Genomic DNA, 18,526 nt, shown 5'->3' on the forward strand with positions numbered 1-18,526 from the left:
GCTAGTGGCTATCATATCAGACAGTCAAATATAGAACATGTCCACATTGCAGAAAGTTCTATTGAACAGTGCTAGTGTAAACTGTATCTACCTTTCCCCCTGTGAATTGTGAGAGCGAAGGGCTATATATCCTGACAGGGTGAGGGATGAAGTAGCAGAAAAAGAAACCTGTTAATATCTCAAAATGTTATCTTGCTATAGTAACTTTGAAGAAAGTGTTGAGCTTTAGAAGCGTAAGTAACTGCTTTTAATGAGATTCCCTTCGTGTTTTGGTAGAAGGACATTTTTGACAGCCGGAAATGCTTCTGCCTACCAGTCTGTCACAGACGGCATGTACCATGGGTTGCCACCACTGAGTAGCTCTCTGGTGAAGAGCATTTTTGCTTCACAGCTCCGCCTGCCTCAGCCACTGGGTCCACAGAGCCTCCAGGTGCGTTCAGAGGTATTTTTATACCTATAAAAGGGAATGTTATGCATAGAGAATTTTGTCACTTTGTTTCCATTTGGTTTAAATTGCAGGGGCTCTGGATGTGGTTCTATAGCATAGCGGTTAGCACGTCTTCTTTACACCCAGAAGGTCCTGGGTTCACACCTCAGTGGAGCCAGGATCCATGGTCTATGACCATGCCATCCTGAACAAGCCCAATGTCTGATCTTGGAAGCTAAGCAGGGTTGGGCCTGGTTAGTACTTGGATGGGGGACCACCTAGGGAGACCAGGTGCTGTAGGCATGCATAAATAAATAAATAAATAAATAAATAAATAAATAAATAAATAAAATCGCAGGGGCTCTCAGTGCTCTAATGCACTCCAGTCTTAGTTGGCTCCCCTTCATTTACATGGTAGAGCAGTCTGGCCCCCACGACTTGCTGTTATTCCCAGTCAGGGTTTTTGCCTCCAAACTGCTCAACAGGTTAATTGGGGCAACAGTGTATCTGCTCACAGCTGGCAGCAAAACCAACACTTGATCTTTTCCCTTTAATAATATAATAATGATAGGAATTACCATACATCAATGAGGTCAGCAGCTGAGCTGATTAGCCCCACTTATAACATGTGTTATCAAATGTAACCCTGTTGGATAGTGATGTGGAGAAGACAGAGGCCTAGGTGTAACGTTGTGGCATTGACTTGGAGTCGTTACCTAGAACTAAAGCACAATGGTGATGAAGGACAAATTTTTAAGATTCCTAATATTGAGAACATTTGAGAAAGTTCAGTTTATTAATTATAAATATGTCCCACTGGTATTATATTATTTTGGAACTTTCGAACACTCATGCCGACTAGTTACACTGAAGTCTTCAGTACCCTCTGTGTTTAGCCACTTTCTGTTAAATACGATTATTACTCTCTTCTCTACATCATCAGGGACTATACCTCAAGAATTATTTCTACATAATAAATAAATCATCCACAGTATTTAGGGGTGCAGACACAAACATCTTGTTCATATACAGATATCTATTACTTATGGACACAGTACAGTATAATCATGTTTATTATTTGGTTCTTTTAGGCATTCGTGTTGTTCCCTTGGAGAGCATTTCTGGAAGATGGAGGACCATTTCCAGTTATGAGTAGCAGACCAGATACCCTGGAATATAATATGCAGGTAGGATAGGTCTTCCCACTTGTCATGGAGAGCACTGAATGCAGACTGCAAAGCAAGTGTCATTGGACCCATAAGTCAAATCCTCCACACTCTAGGCAGTGTTGAATAATTTATGAGATAAACAGAATGGTTTCTGATGAGGCTGTAAACCCAGTGCCTGCAAGGCGAGTCATGTTTTCTTAAAACACAAGAGAATCATGGTCTCAACTGCTATCAACTTTTGCTGTAGACTCAGCTAAAATTGCCATGGCCATTAGTATCTGGGAGAGAGGCCATCCACTTCCAATCACTCTCTGGGCCTCTTAGAGAAACACCCAGGCTGGCAGCTCAGGAGCCTCTGACTCTGACTCACCTAGGAACAGTAATAGAGAGAACTCTTTAAGCAAAACTCATAAGGAGAATTTCTTTCAATTATGTGTTTTCCCTCTCATCACTTATGCAAATATTATCATGTTTTTGTTTTTAAAAATATAAAATATAGAAATGTATTAAGAACAACATGAAAATCAATCATAAATTTGCTTCAAAGTAATATGGAGGTGGAGAGTAATGGGAATGGGGCAGGACTGCCCATAGATTGATGGTTCTTGGGGCTGGGTAATGGGAACTATTCTATTTGATTTTGTATATGCTCAAAATTCTCCATAAGTCAAAAAGTTTTGTTATTTTTTTTTAAGTAAAATAGTAAAAATTATTTAAAAAAAAAAACAGTCATAGCCTCCTACTAGGAGACAATCACAATTTACATTTTAGGTTTATTTTTTCCAGTATTTTCCCTATGCACACATGTGTTTATTTCTGTACTTTTAAAGAAAAGTTGGTATCACGCTATACATTCACCATGTACAGACACCACTGTAAGGCTGGGAAACTTGAATTTCCATACAGAGCCAAAAGTCTTATATGTTCAAAGAAGACATTGAGCTAGAAATGTTGCTCTGATTTCTATGGAATGTTTTAACAGTTGAGAGGGCAGGGCTTGTAAACACAATTACTCCTAGTTTTCTTCCCAAAAGCCATATGTAAAGGACACATAGAAGTCCTCAAAATGGATGTTTTCGTTTTGTTTTGTTCTTTTTTGTTTTTAGCTGTGCTTCTGTAATTTAAGTGGCCCCGACCTCAAGGTGGCTCATGGAGAGCTGGTGGGCATGCAACTGCTAATGGAAGATGTACTTTTGAGCCACTATCATTTGATCATGGAAAGTGCCCCAGGACAGCAAGCCACACTAGACAAAAATACACAGGTATTCTTGGTGAACAGTCCACTTATTGGCTGATGCTGTATTGTCCCAAAAAACCTTCCTAGTTTGTAGAAGGACTTGAGAGCCACATCTGCCCATAGCCTCTCCCAATGGGTCCCAAGACTGTGCTAATGCTGCACAGGAGCAGCAATGAAGCCGGAGTAGCCTGTTAAAGCCACTTCAAAGTATTTTCTTTCACAATAAGTCCTGCGATTGGTGGTATATCCATTTATTTTAATTTTAAAAATAGAACAAAGATTATGGGAGGTCCATCGAAACCAAATGGAACAAATGCTCCATTGCTGGCTGCTTTTCCATGTGAATCCCACATTTAGGACTGGAGTAGGAAGGACCAGAGGGGTAAGATAAGGGCCCCCGATGAAGATCTCCAGCCTGGGCTTCTGTCTTTATCACTCAGCTAGCCTATGGGCTCCTAGGCAAGCACTCTCTCCTTTGGACTTACTTGTTCCTCCGAAACTCTAAGTTACCAAGAGCCACTAGGCCACCTGGGGTCATAACTTGAAACAATTCTGCATGTCTCTTGGAACCAGATAGAGATTTGTCTGGATACAGGGTGAGCTAGCTGGTGCTCCTATTTAAAGAGCCTCCTTCCCAGAGCTAACCTTTCTGAGAGACGTGTGCACCAGCCATCTGCATTTCCTTACCTTTCATCTACTCATCAGAAAGTGCAATCTCTCTTCCTACCCATCGCACCACTGTGACCACTGTCATCAAGAGCACAGTGGTCCTTGTCACTAAATCCTCTGGAAACGTTTCAGTCTCCTTCCAACCTGACCCCTTGGCAGCATTTGACAGTGTGTCCTTCCTGAAGCCTCTCTTCCCTTTTGCTTCCAAAGCCAACTCTCTCCTAGTTTTCCTCCAACATTGCTGGCCACAGCTTCTCAGGCTTCCCTGTAGACTCCCCTGTCTCTCTCTGCCGAAAATGTTGTTGTTTTGGGGATTGTCTCACTACTACTACTACCAGGCTGCATTTTGACTTCCATGGCTCTAACCACTTTTGTCTTGTGGGCCCTTTCCTCCATAAAACAAACAAACAAAAAATTAAAATTTATAGTTTACAACTGTGTTAATATAAAGAAAAATATGTTAATGTCATATATTAAACCATTTTATTCTTTTTTTTCTGATTTTAAAAGAAATCAAAACATTTTGTGAGGCCCGGGCACTGTGCCTTCTGTGTCTAATCAATAACTTCATGATGGATATTATTAATACTACTATTGGCTATAATTGAGATCTGTTCAGAATACTTTAATTATTAATTTCTTTAATCCTCACAATAATTCCACGAGGTAGGTACTTTCATTTTCCTCATCTTACAGATAAGAATACCAAGGCACAGAAAGGTTAAGTGATGTGCCCAGTCACATGCCTCTGAGGAGAGAAACCCTGATGCCACCCCAACAGCCTTGCTCTGGAGCTCCCTCATACTCTCATTCACTGTGTCACCCTGCTTCTCACCCTCTCCCTAGGCAAACCTATCTACTTTTATGACTTTGATGACTTGCATGCAGCAACTCCCAAATCTACATGTTCAGTCCAAATCTCAATCCTATCAGATTCATGTGCTCAACCACCTTGTTCCATCTCAGAGACAGTGTGTCCCAAACTGAGCTCATTTTACTGCCCCCAAACTTGCTTGCTGCTTGGATATTCCCTGCCTGGCTGTCCAAGCCAAAAAACCTGGACACCCATCTTTGATTTCTCTCTAGTATACCCTACAATCAGGCAAACACCAAGTTTTACTATCCTATTATTTTAATATCTCTCAAGTTTATCTACTTTTCTTCATCCGTCCTCCCCACCCCATGTCCACCAGTCCAGATGATCATCATCTCCTAGTCCAGAGCTATGCTCATAACCTCCAATTGGACTCCCTGTATTCACTCTTGCATCCTTCCAGTCTATTCCAGTCCATTATTTTTTATGCAAACCTGACTATGTCACTTCCATCCTATAACTCATCAGTGATTAGCAAACGCCCTGAGAATAGAGTCCAAATGCCTTAATCAGAACTTCACAGCTTGACTCTGGCCACTATTTCTACCCTCAACTTCTTTCATGTTGTCAAATGCACCATGCACTCTCTCCTCTGTACCTTCATATAAGCTGGTCCCTCTGGTGGAAAACTTCCTTCTTCCACTTTCTGCTTCACCATCCGATTAACTCCTACTTATCCTTCAGGTTTCAACTTCCAAACCACTCTTTTGGAAGTTTTTTTTTTTATTTTCCACCTTTAAGCAGATGCCACTCTATGCCAATTAGGGTGTACTTGCCATATGTAACAGCTTGTCCCACTAGCCATGACTTCAGTTAGAGAAGTGTATTAATCTTTCAAAACAGTTGAGGTCAGTGCAGTCACTCAAGTAGATTGCAGGCACCCAGCTCTGCCATCCTGGGTATGTCAGCAAAATGCCACCTTCATCCTTGTAAGATGAAAAGAGGAACAAAAAAAAGCTTTCTTTGAGGAAGATCTTTTTATAAAGGAGGAAAATCTTTTCCAGAAGCCTTCCAATAGATTTTCCTTATACCTTTCTAACACTGAGTCACAAGTCTTCTTCAGGGCAGTTAGTGGAAAAGGAAATGTTTTAGATGCACCACCTGAATGCTACAATAGAATTAGATGCTTCACCTAGAAGGAGCCCTTGCAAAGCTGGGTATAGACCAAGTAATGCCAAGACTAAAAGCATATTGGGCCCTCTGGTTCTTCACTTGATCATTTTTTGGCCCTGTTTCTGATCAATTATCATTGTTCCCTGACACTTTCACCTCCCCTACTTTGTTCTTTTACTTTGTCTCCTGTTCCTTTTCCCATTCTTTAAAACACTTAGAAAGAGAAGACTTCTCTTAATAAGAATACATTTGACCCTTGACCAACATGGATTTGAACTGTGTGGGTCCACTTATACCTAGATTTTTTTCAATCAATGTACAGTTGGCTCTCCATATTTCCAGGTTTCATATCTGTGGATTCGACTTAAGTTATATTCAGATTTTTAGCTGTGCAAGGGTCAACTATATGTTAACAAAGTAAGTTTGCTTTAAAATTATTTTTTATTTTAAGTAGTTTTATGATTTGTTTTATTTAGGAGTATTTAACTATTTGTAGACAATAGGAAACACTGGAATTTCTACTGCTAGTGAGTTAGAATTCTGAGTTTCCTGTCCCATCTGTGCCACCAGTTCTTAGACTTCAGTCTCTCAAACTCTGAAGTGAAGGCGATAGATTGTCTCAGAGCCTAGGTCCCAGGAGTCCTGGGGTTCCTCAGAGGCACCTTGGGGCTTTCTGAGCACTAGGCCCAACTCTGTGGCCTTTAGGCTGCTTCCTCCCCGTCACTGTGATTGGCCTTGGTCTCTTGGATATGTTGGGCCACTGTATAAGATTTCCTTTAATGAAAGGTTTCCGAGGATTAAAAAATCTGGGAACACGTGGATTAGCTGATTGTTGAGGAGGTAGGCTACAAGGTCGAGAGGTTGCCAACTGTCTTCAGGAACTCACTCCCTCCTGGGTCTTGTTTGCCAGCTCTCCCTCTGACCAACCCTCTTTCTGGCAGCCATGCCTTTCTTTAGACATGTTAATAGCACTGATCTAGGATCTAGTTACTCTAGTTCTTCCGGTTCCTAACCTGGAAACCCTAGTGTCTAAGGTGCTAGCTATTACCTCATTGTTCCCTGAGGCCCTTCTTGTCATAGCATCATGATCCGGATTTGCCATCTTCATCTGCAAAGAAAAGCTCCTTTTCCTGTGACTGAGATACTGTTGTCAGACTGAGGGGCTGGACGCAGGTGCCTATACTGTCTGTCACTCGCTGGGTCACCTGGCCCTTCTACCTTATACCCTGGCTACAGGAGAGCAGGGACCCAGAACCCTCATTCCAACCACATCCTCCAGGGCTCATAATAGCCCCTCGACAAACTCTTATTTAAGAAAAACACCAGTGAATGAATGAACAAATCATCATTTTAAAGTAAAATTACCTATTGAATAATAAATTCAAATTAAGAGACATGTTCTCTAACTTTTAAAGGATAGGAGAAGGAAAAGGAGATAGATAAGATAAATTTAAGTTTCTATTTACTTACCCATACAATTTAAGGTTATATTATTGCTCTACCATATGGGGAGTTGAATCTCAAGGGTATTGAAGAGCACTTTCCAGAATGCAGAGGTAAACACAAAAGGCTTAATTTTTCAAAGGGAGATAAAATGTTAGTACCCAAGTAAAAGAGATATAAAAATAAGGGATTCAAGAGCCAAACAGAAAACCGTGTCCTGTCTGTTTAGGAAGGATACTTTCCCTCTCTAAGCCCCACGTGTACTACATAGGTCTGCAAACCACTCCTCTCGGGGAGAAGAATCAGTGTTCAAAGACTTCATTTTGTGTAGGCCGCAGGTAAAAGATTATTCTGTATTTACCCATGATCAATAAAGAATGTCTGTAATGCTTTCAGCCAAATTTGTCCAGAGCGCCAGGATTCAGAGGTCTGTTCCAGAGCAGCCCAAAGGCCTCCAACCTTCTGGGAGGCCCATGTGATGAGGTGGTGTCCCTTGCTTTGCTGAGATCATTTCTGATACTGTGGAAGCAGCTGGAAGTGCTGAAGGAGCACTGGGGTCAGTTTAAGCTGGGAGGCCAGGACATCAATTCTGTCTCTCTCCACAAACAGTTCTTGGAGCTCTATGGGTGAGTGTTGCTGAGGTGGAAATTCATGTGAAAGAGTGGAACCTAGGGTTTGCCAAATCCCAGCCCCTTGCTCTGAGGGTGAGATTTGGTCCATGATTCTTAGTATGGTCAGCCCCACTAAGCCCAGAGGAAGCTGGGCAATGTGTCTTGACAAACAGCGCTTTACAGGAAAGGCTGGGTTCTGTTGACTGCAGTGATGGTGCTAGGGTCCAGCAAGCGACACTATACACCATTTACCCAAAGTTCTATACCTGTGAACTTGTGCTTCTAAAGTGTCCCCACAGTGCTGATTCTAAGCTTTTTAGCTCATAGGATCCCAGCAAGCACTGAGTGGGGGAAATGCTGCTTCTGTGAACTCCTCCCCACCCTCTGCCCCATTAGACCCAAGTGCTGAGTCTCCGAGGGCTTTGTGTGTTGCAGCCAGAGGTATAATGGAGTACAGAGGTATAATTAGGTTTATGGGATGATAGGATGTTTTTTGGAGCTTAAAACCCTAGCCGGAATGACTTAACTGGCAGGAAAAATACATCACTATTGCCATATGTCTGTCACCAAACAAGCATTCCCTAGGCAACCACCCACCACCCTGGAACTTACTGAGTGCAACGAGATTCGCTTTGGTGGAGTAATCTGAATTGTCTGTCTCATGAGTTACTATAGTCAGCTCTCCTGGTTACTAGGGAATGAGAAGACTTGTCAATGTTTTGAAAATGAAGACTGAAATTAAATATACCCAATGGGAAAAGGCCTTGGGATTTAATATTGACTAAGGGAATGACAACTGTGGTGAATTTACATGTCGATGTGAGTGTCTGATGAGTTGGGAGGTTTATATGTGATGACAGGAAACAGAACATGAATGAAAATAATTGTTAGAGAATTTGTATTAGGAAAAAAATATGTTTGTTTCTAATTTCTCTCTCCCTTTTTCAATAGAACTGACATTCTCTACCCCAGCATGAAAGCTATAGCTAGGCAGATGGGAAAAGAAGATGAATTTGAAGGACTTATAATAAGTAGTCAGTCTATTCTTCCCCCAAAAGGAGCTTCAGAAATTGAAATAAAAACTCAGCAGGTATGCAGGAGCTATTTTGAATTTGGCTTTGAAAATTTGCTTTATGGAATTAGCATGTAAAACTATAGATATACTCAAGTGGTGTTTTGTCTAAGAAGTATAAATTGAAGTTTTGTAAATCATTGAACAGGCTCAGGGGGAACTAAGTATTTAAAAGCATGTGGGACTTTGATGAAACAAATAACTACCAATTAATGTCTCAGAACTGGAAGTCCAGATTTTTATATTTTAATTTTTCCAAATTAAGCTGCACCACCACAAAAAAAGACAATGATAGAAAACACAACCACTAGCATCTTAAACATAAAATACACAAGTCTCTCCCCTGCCAATACACATAGCTGTGGAAATTGAATATTTAAAATAGTGATTGTTTTTCTGAGAATAAGACAACACCATTTGTGCACGAGCCCATTGGTATGTGTTAGATGACCTTTGTGAAGAGGTTGTTTTTCCAAGTGTTTGTTCACTTTGGCCCTGGGACACCACCAGCTCCATGTAGCTGTGCTCATTGAAACATGCAAGCAAAGCCTCTAGCTGTTTAGGTGTCAATGCTGAGATGCATGTCCATTAAGCATCAAGGAGAACTTAGCGCCTCGCCCCACAACACACACACACACACACACACACACACACACACACACACACACACACACACACAGAGTTCAGTCCCAATCCCATTGCTTTTCTTTCTGAACCCTGGTTCTTCTCTAGTACCTCCAACAGGGAGAAACATGTGCTCTGCAAGCATAATGAATAAAGTAAAGGCTCACAGTTATTGAAACAATTTTCTCTTGGTTGCATATAGAGTTTTAAATCTCACGAAATCCTCCTTGGTGTCTAAATCAAGTTTCAGATTTGAGGGCTTCTCTTATAATAACGGCTCATGAAATTCCTGGCCACATTTAGAGACCCCAAAACACATGAGGTCACCTCAGACATTGAGCATTTTGCAGTTTAGCGGAACTTGGTAAAAGAGTTATATTTTATTAGTCAGGATGTGTGCCAGGAAGAAAAGATGTTGTTCTCCAAAGAGGTGCATCTTCTCCAGCAGAACCACATGGGAGCCCAAGACAGGAGCCTTTCCTTCCTCCCTGGGGAGAGTAGCTGGAGGACAGGGCTAGCCCAAGGCCCATCTGCAGTTATTTCACTTAGGAGCCTAGAGAGTAAACTGAATGCGGAGACTGACTCTCAAACTGCTTACTCTAGCTTCAGAAGCTTCTGGAAAATCTTGAAATTCATATGATCCAGGAGGTATTAAGAAAAGTTAACAGAGAGATAACACTGGTTTTGTCAGAAAAGTCCAAAGAGCAGCAGTGTACTCTACCGACAGGTAAAGTATGTTTATTTTATTACTTCACAAAAATAATATTTACTGGTTTTTTTCTAATTATAAAAGCAATCCGTGTATCCATATTCACGGTAAAAAAAAAAAAAAAAACAATGACAACTCTACCATGCCTAGAAAATTACACAAAAATTACTTTTTAACACCTTGGCCCAAAGAGAAGAACTATTAACACTTTGATATATTTCCTTCTACTTAAAGGGCTTTTAAATAGAAAACATTTGTTATATGTCAACTGTAATTGAACAGTAAATTTAAATAAATAAGTAAATAAGTAAGTAAATAAGTAAATCAATCAATCAATTAATTAATTAATTAATAAAACATTTGTTAACTCCAATCTCAACTCTGCTGATTAAGTCATAACTGGAATAAAGTTGAGATGGGGGAAACAAATAAAGCCTTTCTTATTCCATATATATATGTATATATATATGACATATATATATCAAAATCTTACGAATGAATATATTTGGGGTAGAAAGGCAATCGAAATTGTTTCCTTTCATCTGAAGTCTAAAGTCAGGGTCACTTCGTGGGCATGTGACCAGTGAACTCACACAGGACTCAGAGGTACTTGGGGTTTAATGCTTTGTGGATACCATCTTGAAACTCTTAATTTTAACTTAGAATTTCTGTTTTGTAAATGGAATCCAGTGAGCTGATGTAGCATGCACCAAGGGCTTGGAGCCTTGGCTCACATACAGGCCCACCTCCTGCTGCCCTGCCAGGAGAGTTCTCAGCTGCCTGCTCCTCTACTCTCTGTCACCCAGGGAACCTCCAAAACTCCCCCTCACTGCCTCCACTGAGCAATCACTACAGCCCTCCACCCCAGTGAGGGCCTGAGCTTGGCGAGGGTCAGGGTTGAGTATATGTACCTGGAAGCATGTAAAGGATCCCAGGCTGGACAGCACCACAGCGTGTTTGATAGGTGACTCAGTGGGGACAAGCCCGTTGTCCATCCCTGGGTACTTAAAATATCCCAGGACAAAGGCTGTAATACCTTTGGGGTTGTCGGCCCACAGTGGGTTGGGTGGTAGGCTCATGGGAATTAGAGACACCTGGCTCAACTTCTCTGCCCCTGGCCAGGCACAGGGCCTTTGTCCTGCCCTGGTGGGCCACGTGCACTCATGCACCCAGTCACAGGACGGGGCCCCTGGGTGCCCATGAGGGTCGCATTTGCCCTGCAAGCATCCCATGCCTGGGAGTACCACGTTAAAAACAAATAAGAATACCATGACAGGTTGAGAGAGAGACTATGGAAGAAAGGAAAATTCTATCTTTTAGTACCTATAACGGCACTTTTTTCTTGCTTTTTGAACAAAAAGCCCTGCATTTTTATTTTGCACAGGGCACCATAGATTATATAGCAGATTCTGTCTAAACTGTAACGTCCACTTCTAACTCCTACTAATTTCGTAGGAAAATCTACAGCCTTTGCGCTATAGAAGAGTTGTCTGCCTAGCAAAATAAATTAGGTTTTTCTCTTGAGACAAAGTATACAGACATTGTAATGTTTATGAATAACCTAGGTCCTCGCCTAAACCATTGTCATTTTATCGGTGCTTCGAGTAACTGAATTCTGTAAACAGGGCTCTGAGAATAGGCTGTTCAGTGAGAGGGCAAGCCACTCCCCACTGGGAGTCTCTGAATGTCACCAGAGTGCTGAGTGTGGTTGAGCTCCAATTACAGGACATTTAACAAGAGACAAAGTGCCCGTTGTTTATACTGTGTTTGCTGCATCCAGGTGGCTCCCTTCTGTGTCCTTGGAGAAAATCCACAAGCGCACAGCAGGTGCAACCATCTGCGTGTTTCTCGGGGCTGTGGTTCTTATGTGACACCTGGGTTGGGGCCTTGGGGAGGAAGCATCTTTGCCTTGTGGCTGTGCAGTTTGCTGCCTTGTGCAAGGTGCTTGTCAGCTCTTCGTGGAAAGAAGCGGAGGTCAGGCGGAGGGGCGGGGGAGAATTATTTGAAGTGCTGGTAAGGTTAATAATACCAAACCTTACTTTGGCTAGAGTATACTGACCAATGCTACTCTTGTTAAGATTCTGTACTCATAAAGCTTTTAAAATAACTGCCAATAGTGAGGGTGTTTTGCTCTGTTCAGCATGACTTACCTGAAGGCCTGGGTCTCCTCCTGTATTGACTTCCCCCCAGTGTGAGTAACTGAGTCCCCACTGTGCGCCAGGGGTGTTTTTATGTATATTTCTTTAATTTAGTTTTCCTGAGACCTCCATAGGCTGGGTACCTTCAAAGAAGACAATCAAACCACCTCCTGCTCATCTCAGCAGCCAGGTGCAGCCACAGTAGATGGGGCTTTCAAAGAAGGCTACTTCATCACGCAAGACCACCCTTTGTGGTGAAGGTTAGCTTGGGGCTAGGGGTTTCTCCAGAGGGAATTAGGAATGAAGAGACTGAGGCTAGGGGACATCGCAGGCTTTTGTCCTTCCTTCCGGATCTCCTCTCTGCCTGTTGGCTGACGCCGGTGTCCACATTTATACCTGCCAGAAAAGAACCCTCGAAACTTCTCCCCTCTATCTCCTTCCTTCCTCCCCATTTTGCCTTGGGGCTTCATCCCTTACAGCTTCTGAGTGAGTTTTCAGTTTTTCAGTGAGCATCTGAAAAATGTGTCTGGTCTGGTGCTAGTTCTTGGTAGCTGAACTAGGGCCTCCCTGAGAAATTGCAAAAATGGCTCCAGATGTCTTCTTCATCCAGCCTCTGGGTTTGCCTCAGCAAAGAGATGGACTCCACTGATTCAGAAAGACTCTGCCATTCTCCATCATGGATATTTTGGCATCGAAGTAATTTTTAATCGATTTTCTAAATTTCTCTGAGCAGTTATAAGGTCAGAAGTCTCCAAAGTGGAGTACATATATCCTAGAAGTATGGGAAGAAAATATTAGAACTTCTAAATTGATTGAGTCCTTATGTAAGAAGTGACACTCTGCACTGAGGTACCCTAAAGTAACGATGGGGAGGCAATCCACAAGCAAATATTAAGAAATAGTAGAGGGGACACTTCCAACCCTGCTTATCTTCAGCCACATTATGAGGTTTAAAAAATAACCTAATTACATTTGATAAGAAGTCAGACAAAAGACTTAAAAGGTCAAAGAAACTATTGGGAATATGGATTGAGACCGTTGGTAGATCTCCCTCACCCTAAGTACATCATGCTCTGCAATATTAGCCAGTAATTGTACTGGAGGTAGTTGCACATAAACATATGTATGTTAAAGGTGAGTGAACAAAAATGTTTCCCTTGAGAGAAACACAATCAAAAGACTTAGGAGAGCATGATCTAGGCCGCTTTCCCCATCGTCGTGCCCTGGAACATGAGTTCCTCAACATATTGATGCAGGACTTCTCCCAACCACCCTTCACCCGAAGCTTTCCATTCCTTGGTAACATGAGCTGACAAAGTACTCACTATTCACAGTATTTAGTTTGTGGATGTTCGCCTAGCATCATCAATCATTGTTTGCTCCAAACCTGTTTATGTCACTTTCACTTGTCATTGCGTTTGAATAATTTAATTATATATTATGTAAACCAATGAAATAGGAGTACAAAAAGAGATCTGTTCTATAAAAGCTAAGTTGAAATGGATACACTGTGGTACATCCAGTGAATGGAATATTATTCAACTAAAGAAAAAGAAAGGAGCTATCGAGCCATGAAAAAGTATCGAGGAAGCTTAAATGCATGTTACTAGAGAAAGAAGCCAACCTGAAAAAGCTCATATTATATGATTCTAACTCTATGACGTTTGGGAAAAGGCAAAACTATGGAGACATTAAAAAGATCAGTGGTTGCCAGGGGTTTAGAGAGGAGAGAGGAATAAATAGGCAGGGAGCACAGGGGATTTTTAGAGCAGTGAAACTATTCTGTATGGTACTACAATGGCGGACACATGTCATTAAACATTTGTCAAATCCACAATTTCTGAACCATAATGTAAACTATGGACTTTGGATGACAACGAAATGTCAGTGGAGGTTCGTCAGTTGTAACACATGTACCACACTGGAGTCGGATGTTGATACTGAGGGAGGCTGTGTGTTGAGGATGGGGGCAGAGGATATATAGGAACTCTGTACTGTCTGCTCAACTTTTCTATGAACATAAAACTGATCTAAAAAATAATGCATTTGGATTGTTTCATGGTCTTTAAGTTTTCTCTCCATAAAAGGAAAGAAACAAACCAAAAAAAACCCAAACACTAGAAATTGTGGACTATGTACATATATTATAGAAGAAAGATAATACAGAACTCCAATGAGTGGGTACATGCAAAGAAAAGGCCTAAACTCTGTTAGAAGATTGGCAAATGTCTGCATAGTTGTGTATTTTTAAGTAAATGTTTAAGATAGTGCATGTCATTTTTTAAGCATTCTCTGGTTTAACAGACTTCTTTTGATTAACCGACCAACTCTTAGTCTTAATTGCTTTTGCAGGATTTGAGAGAGAAGGATTTTGTTTGTTTTTGTCAAAATAAGTTTGAAAAATTTGGAGTAGATAATGTTTAAAAGATTTATTTACTCTAGACCTTCTCAGAGCCTTTACTATCCTATTTATCTGAATTATAAATCTCCAGGAGACAGATAGAGTAAGATATGTTCTTTAAATTTATTTGACCACAGAACCTTTTTCTCCCCTTGGGAACATCTATCATCAACTCAAGGAACTAGTGTTCTGGGGAGCAATTTGAGAGACACAGGAGTACAAAAACATACATATGTTTGAAGCAACAAGGTTTTCAACCTCCCCACCCCCACCTCCACCCTTGCCTGGTCAGGGAAAACAACCTCATTTGGCAGTTGTGTGCCTTTAAGTTTCAGTTCTGCCTTGCCTTAGGACCCAGGGGCCCCTCAGGCAGGGAGGGCTGGTGGTTGTGCTAGAGAAGTGAAATGCTACCAAACCGAGATGCTCTTCCTAGAAGGAGGAGGCTACTTGCGGGGTGTAAGGGGGAAGGGTGTGAAGAGAGTGTCCAGAGAGGGAGAGAGGGGAAGGAGTTTGGCCACCAGGAAGTCAAAGTCCCCCCACCCCACCCACCACCGTCATGGACAATAGAATAGTGGTTACCAGAGGGGAGGGAGGGGGGAGGAGGGAGGTAGATGGGGTTAAAGGGGTCAAAATGTGGTGACAGAAAGAAACCTAACTATGGGAGGGGATCACACAATGCAATATATATGTGCCTGACTATTAAATTGTACACCTGAAACTTAGTGGATTTCGTTAACCAATGTCACCAAAAAAGTTAATTAATTAAAAAAAAAAGACATGGGAACAGTGAGGGAAGAACAAAACAGCAATTTAACCCCCAGTGTGCTGTCTCCTTCCCATCTTCATGTTTCTGTCAAAAACAGTTTAATCTTAAAGAAGCTGTGACCACACACACTCACTGAAAATGAGACACATTTGGAGACTGCCAGCTCCGCTTGGCCAGGAATTACTTCTCTTGGATGAATTCTACTTTTGCTGGCTTCCCCTGACTCCTGCCTATAGATTCTTTCTCATGAGAAAGAATCATTTGAGGAAGATTTTTCAGCAATCCTATAAGATACTTCCCTTTCAGCTGAGCCCAGATTTAAACCCCAAACCAACTCTGTGGGTATTTGGCAGGCAATAGTCCCCAAACAAGAAGTGTGTGGTGGATGTGGCCCCTCACCAGGCTTATCTGTGAGCCAGACACCTGTCACTAAAATACCCAGGAAAAGTATCCAATTTCTAGTCTGAAATATACATGAGCTCCGTCTTGTCAAAGCTGAGATTTATAGAAGTCTTAAACATCTTACGAAGTGTGAACTGCTAGGCATATTAACTCTTGGATTTTTCCCTTCACTGTGCTAGGACAGTGGTGATATGTCTATTCACTTTTATTGTCCTACAGGAAAAGGAAAATCAGATATACTTGGTATAATGGGAAGGAGCCAATTGTAGAAGAAGCATGGAATCCCATTTTCAAAAACAGGACACCCTTCTCCCCTCGATAATAAGTGCAATGTCATTGCACTCGAGGCTCCTGCTCTGTCATAGCCATATTTCTGGGAAGACTGTGCTAGATGCTTTCTCTTAAGTGTCCTGAGTCTCCTGTCAGAAAAATAAAGTTATGAGTAGGAAATTTCATCTAAAATTAGAAACAGCTGGGGCAGGGAGTGGCCCTGTGCACGCTTTTGCTGATGGCCAGCACCCCTACTAGAGAAAAGGGAGTGCGGTGGGGCTTGGCTCCTACCTCTAATTCCATAGATCTCTCTCTGTTTCACGACACCCCTGGGGCCATGCACAAGGAAGTAGGCCCCAACAGAACTAACATACACATGTGCCTTTGCTCTTCTGTATGCAAGTTAAGGAGTGTTGACATATTTCCATTGTTCTAGCATTGTCATTTTATTTTTAAATTTATTTTTTAACAGATATACTCACACTTGGTTCAAAACTCACAATTATATTAAAAATAGATATTTAGAAGTCTCGTTGCCTCCACTCTCCTCTACCACCTCCTATGTAACCACTTTTAATTAGTTTTTACTATATCCTTTTGGCGCTTATTTATGCGTACACTAATTTATTCTTTCACTCGATATCTACTTACTGAGCACCTACTAGGTTCTAGGCCTACTGTATTTTAGGCACTGTTTTAGGGATGCATCCATACTGTCATGGAGCAAAAATCCTTACCCTTGTGGAGTTTATCACCTGGAAAAGGGTAGACAGACAATAAGCAATAAACATAAGAAATAAGAAAATAATAGAGTAGGGAGGATGGTGCTATGGAGGTTCGAAGAGGGCACAGGGTAATTTTAAATAGGGGGTCAAGATAGACTTCAAGAAAGTGACATTTTGAGCAAAGTTCGAAGAGGGCAAAGGAGTTAGGTATCTGAGTATCTGGAGGAAAAGCATTCCAGACAGAAGAACAGCCCATACAAAAGCCCTAAGCAGATATCCTATTTATGAAACAGCAAAGACCCAAGTGTGGCTGGAATGAAAAGAATGAAGGAGAGTGGTAGGAGATGAAGTCAGAGAAGAAGCACGAAAGGAGGACAGATCACACAGGACCTCGCAAGGACGCTAGTGTTTACTCTGAACATAATGGGGAGCCTGTCCCAGATTTTGAGTGACATGATCTGACTTATTTTGAGAGAACCTCTCTGGCTACTGGGTTGAGAATGGACAGTGAAGGGCAGGAGAGGGGAGGGGCTGGTTTGGAGGCTATTGCAATAATCCAAGCAAGAGGAAATGGTGGCTCCGACAAGCATGGAAGCAGTAGAAGTAGTAAGTGGTCAGATTCTGGGCAAATTTTTAAAGTCGTCACTAATGGATTGGGTATTGGGTGTAGAAGGAAGAGAAGACTCCATGATAACTCCAAGACTTTTGACCTAAGCAGTTGGGAATATAGAATCGCCATCAGTTTAGATGGCAAGTAGGGAGGGAAGATCAGGAATTTAATTATGCACAAGTGAAGTTCGAAATGCCTTTTAGACACCCAAGGAGAGATGCCAGGTGGCTGTGGGATCCACATTTGAGGGTTGTTATTTAGCCACGAGACTAGATGAGATAACTAAAGGAGTGAGTGTAGATAGAAAAAAGGAGGTGGACCGAGGGTCGAGTCCTAGGACACTCTAATGCTAAGAGCTGAGGGTGTGGAGGGGAAAAGGAGAACCAGAAAAAGGGGTCTGGAAGGAACAGTGAGGTAGAGGAAAACTAGAGCAGAGTGGTGTCCCAATGTCTAGTGTTGAAAGTTTCTCAAGCAGAAGGAACTGATAAATTGTGTAAAATGTTGCTGGTCAAGGAAAACCACTGGGTGAGCCGTACTGAGGGCACATGGTGCCATATGTGTCACGTTGGTGTTTATGACGAAATCAGTTTCAAGGAAGTGGTGGAGGTGTAGGCCGCGTCAGCGGGTTTAAGTAGGATTTTGAGAGAAGTCACAAATAGTAAAGGTGGACATCTCTTTCTGAGGGTCTTGCTAAAAGAGGAGCAAAAAAATGAAACAATAGCTGACAGAGGAAGTGGGGTCAAGAGGATTTTTATGAGGTGGAAAAAATAATGTGTGCTACCTTGAATGATTCAGGAAAGTGGAGAGAAGTAATAATATTGGAGCATTCTGAATTTTTAGAGCAATAACCTTGAATAGATTTGAGGGCTAGCCTCCCCCTTACTATATTTTTTGTATTTTTCTTATAAAAGATAACATTTTCTATCCACTGTTCTGCACACTGAATTTTTCATTTAACAATCTCTGGTTCTCTTCATATCAGTACATGGAAATGTCCTCTCTTTTTTAAAGCTGCGTAGTTATTCCACTGGAATGACATACCGCAGTTTATGTGTTTTTTTCAAGCTTTTGCTATCCTAAACAATGCTACTCTGAATAACCGTGTATATGCCTCGCCTCATATGTGTCAGCCCTGTTGCTGCTTCAATACAAGAGCTAAAGTTTATAGTCTATCAGCTTTCCACATTTCTAATCTCTGACTTTTTCTTCTCTCTTTTGGATTTCCTCCCCTTTTTTTATTAACTCTATATTCAAATTAATTTTGCC

At 41.6% G+C, this 18,526-nt stretch overlaps 1 protein-coding gene and 1 pseudogene across 1 annotated transcript in view; both read left to right on the forward strand.

Annotated features, from left to right (window-relative positions):
• Positions 1-304: 304 nt before the first annotated feature.
• Positions 305-18,526, forward strand: part of LOC102881620 (coiled-coil domain-containing protein 162) — a 40,635-nt gene continuing 22,413 nt past the window's right edge. The window contains exons 1-6 of the mRNA XM_015600052.2: positions 305-430; positions 1,519-1,614; positions 2,703-2,858; positions 7,329-7,558; positions 8,495-8,633; positions 9,843-9,966. Coding sequence (XP_015455538.2) covers positions 332-430; positions 1,519-1,614; positions 2,703-2,858; positions 7,329-7,558; positions 8,495-8,633; positions 9,843-9,966 — 844 coding nt within the window. The 5' untranslated portion in view covers positions 305-331. The remainder of the gene's footprint in view (positions 431-1,518; positions 1,615-2,702; positions 2,859-7,328; positions 7,559-8,494; positions 8,634-9,842; positions 9,967-18,526) is intronic.
• Positions 615-730, forward strand: LOC112474374 (annotated as a pseudogene).

The sequence above is a fragment of the Pteropus alecto genome, unplaced genomic scaffold (assembly GCF_000325575.1).
Source record: "Pteropus alecto unplaced genomic scaffold, ASM32557v1 scaffold79, whole genome shotgun sequence".
NCBI classification, from domain to species: domain Eukaryota; kingdom Metazoa; phylum Chordata; class Mammalia; order Chiroptera; family Pteropodidae; genus Pteropus; species Pteropus alecto.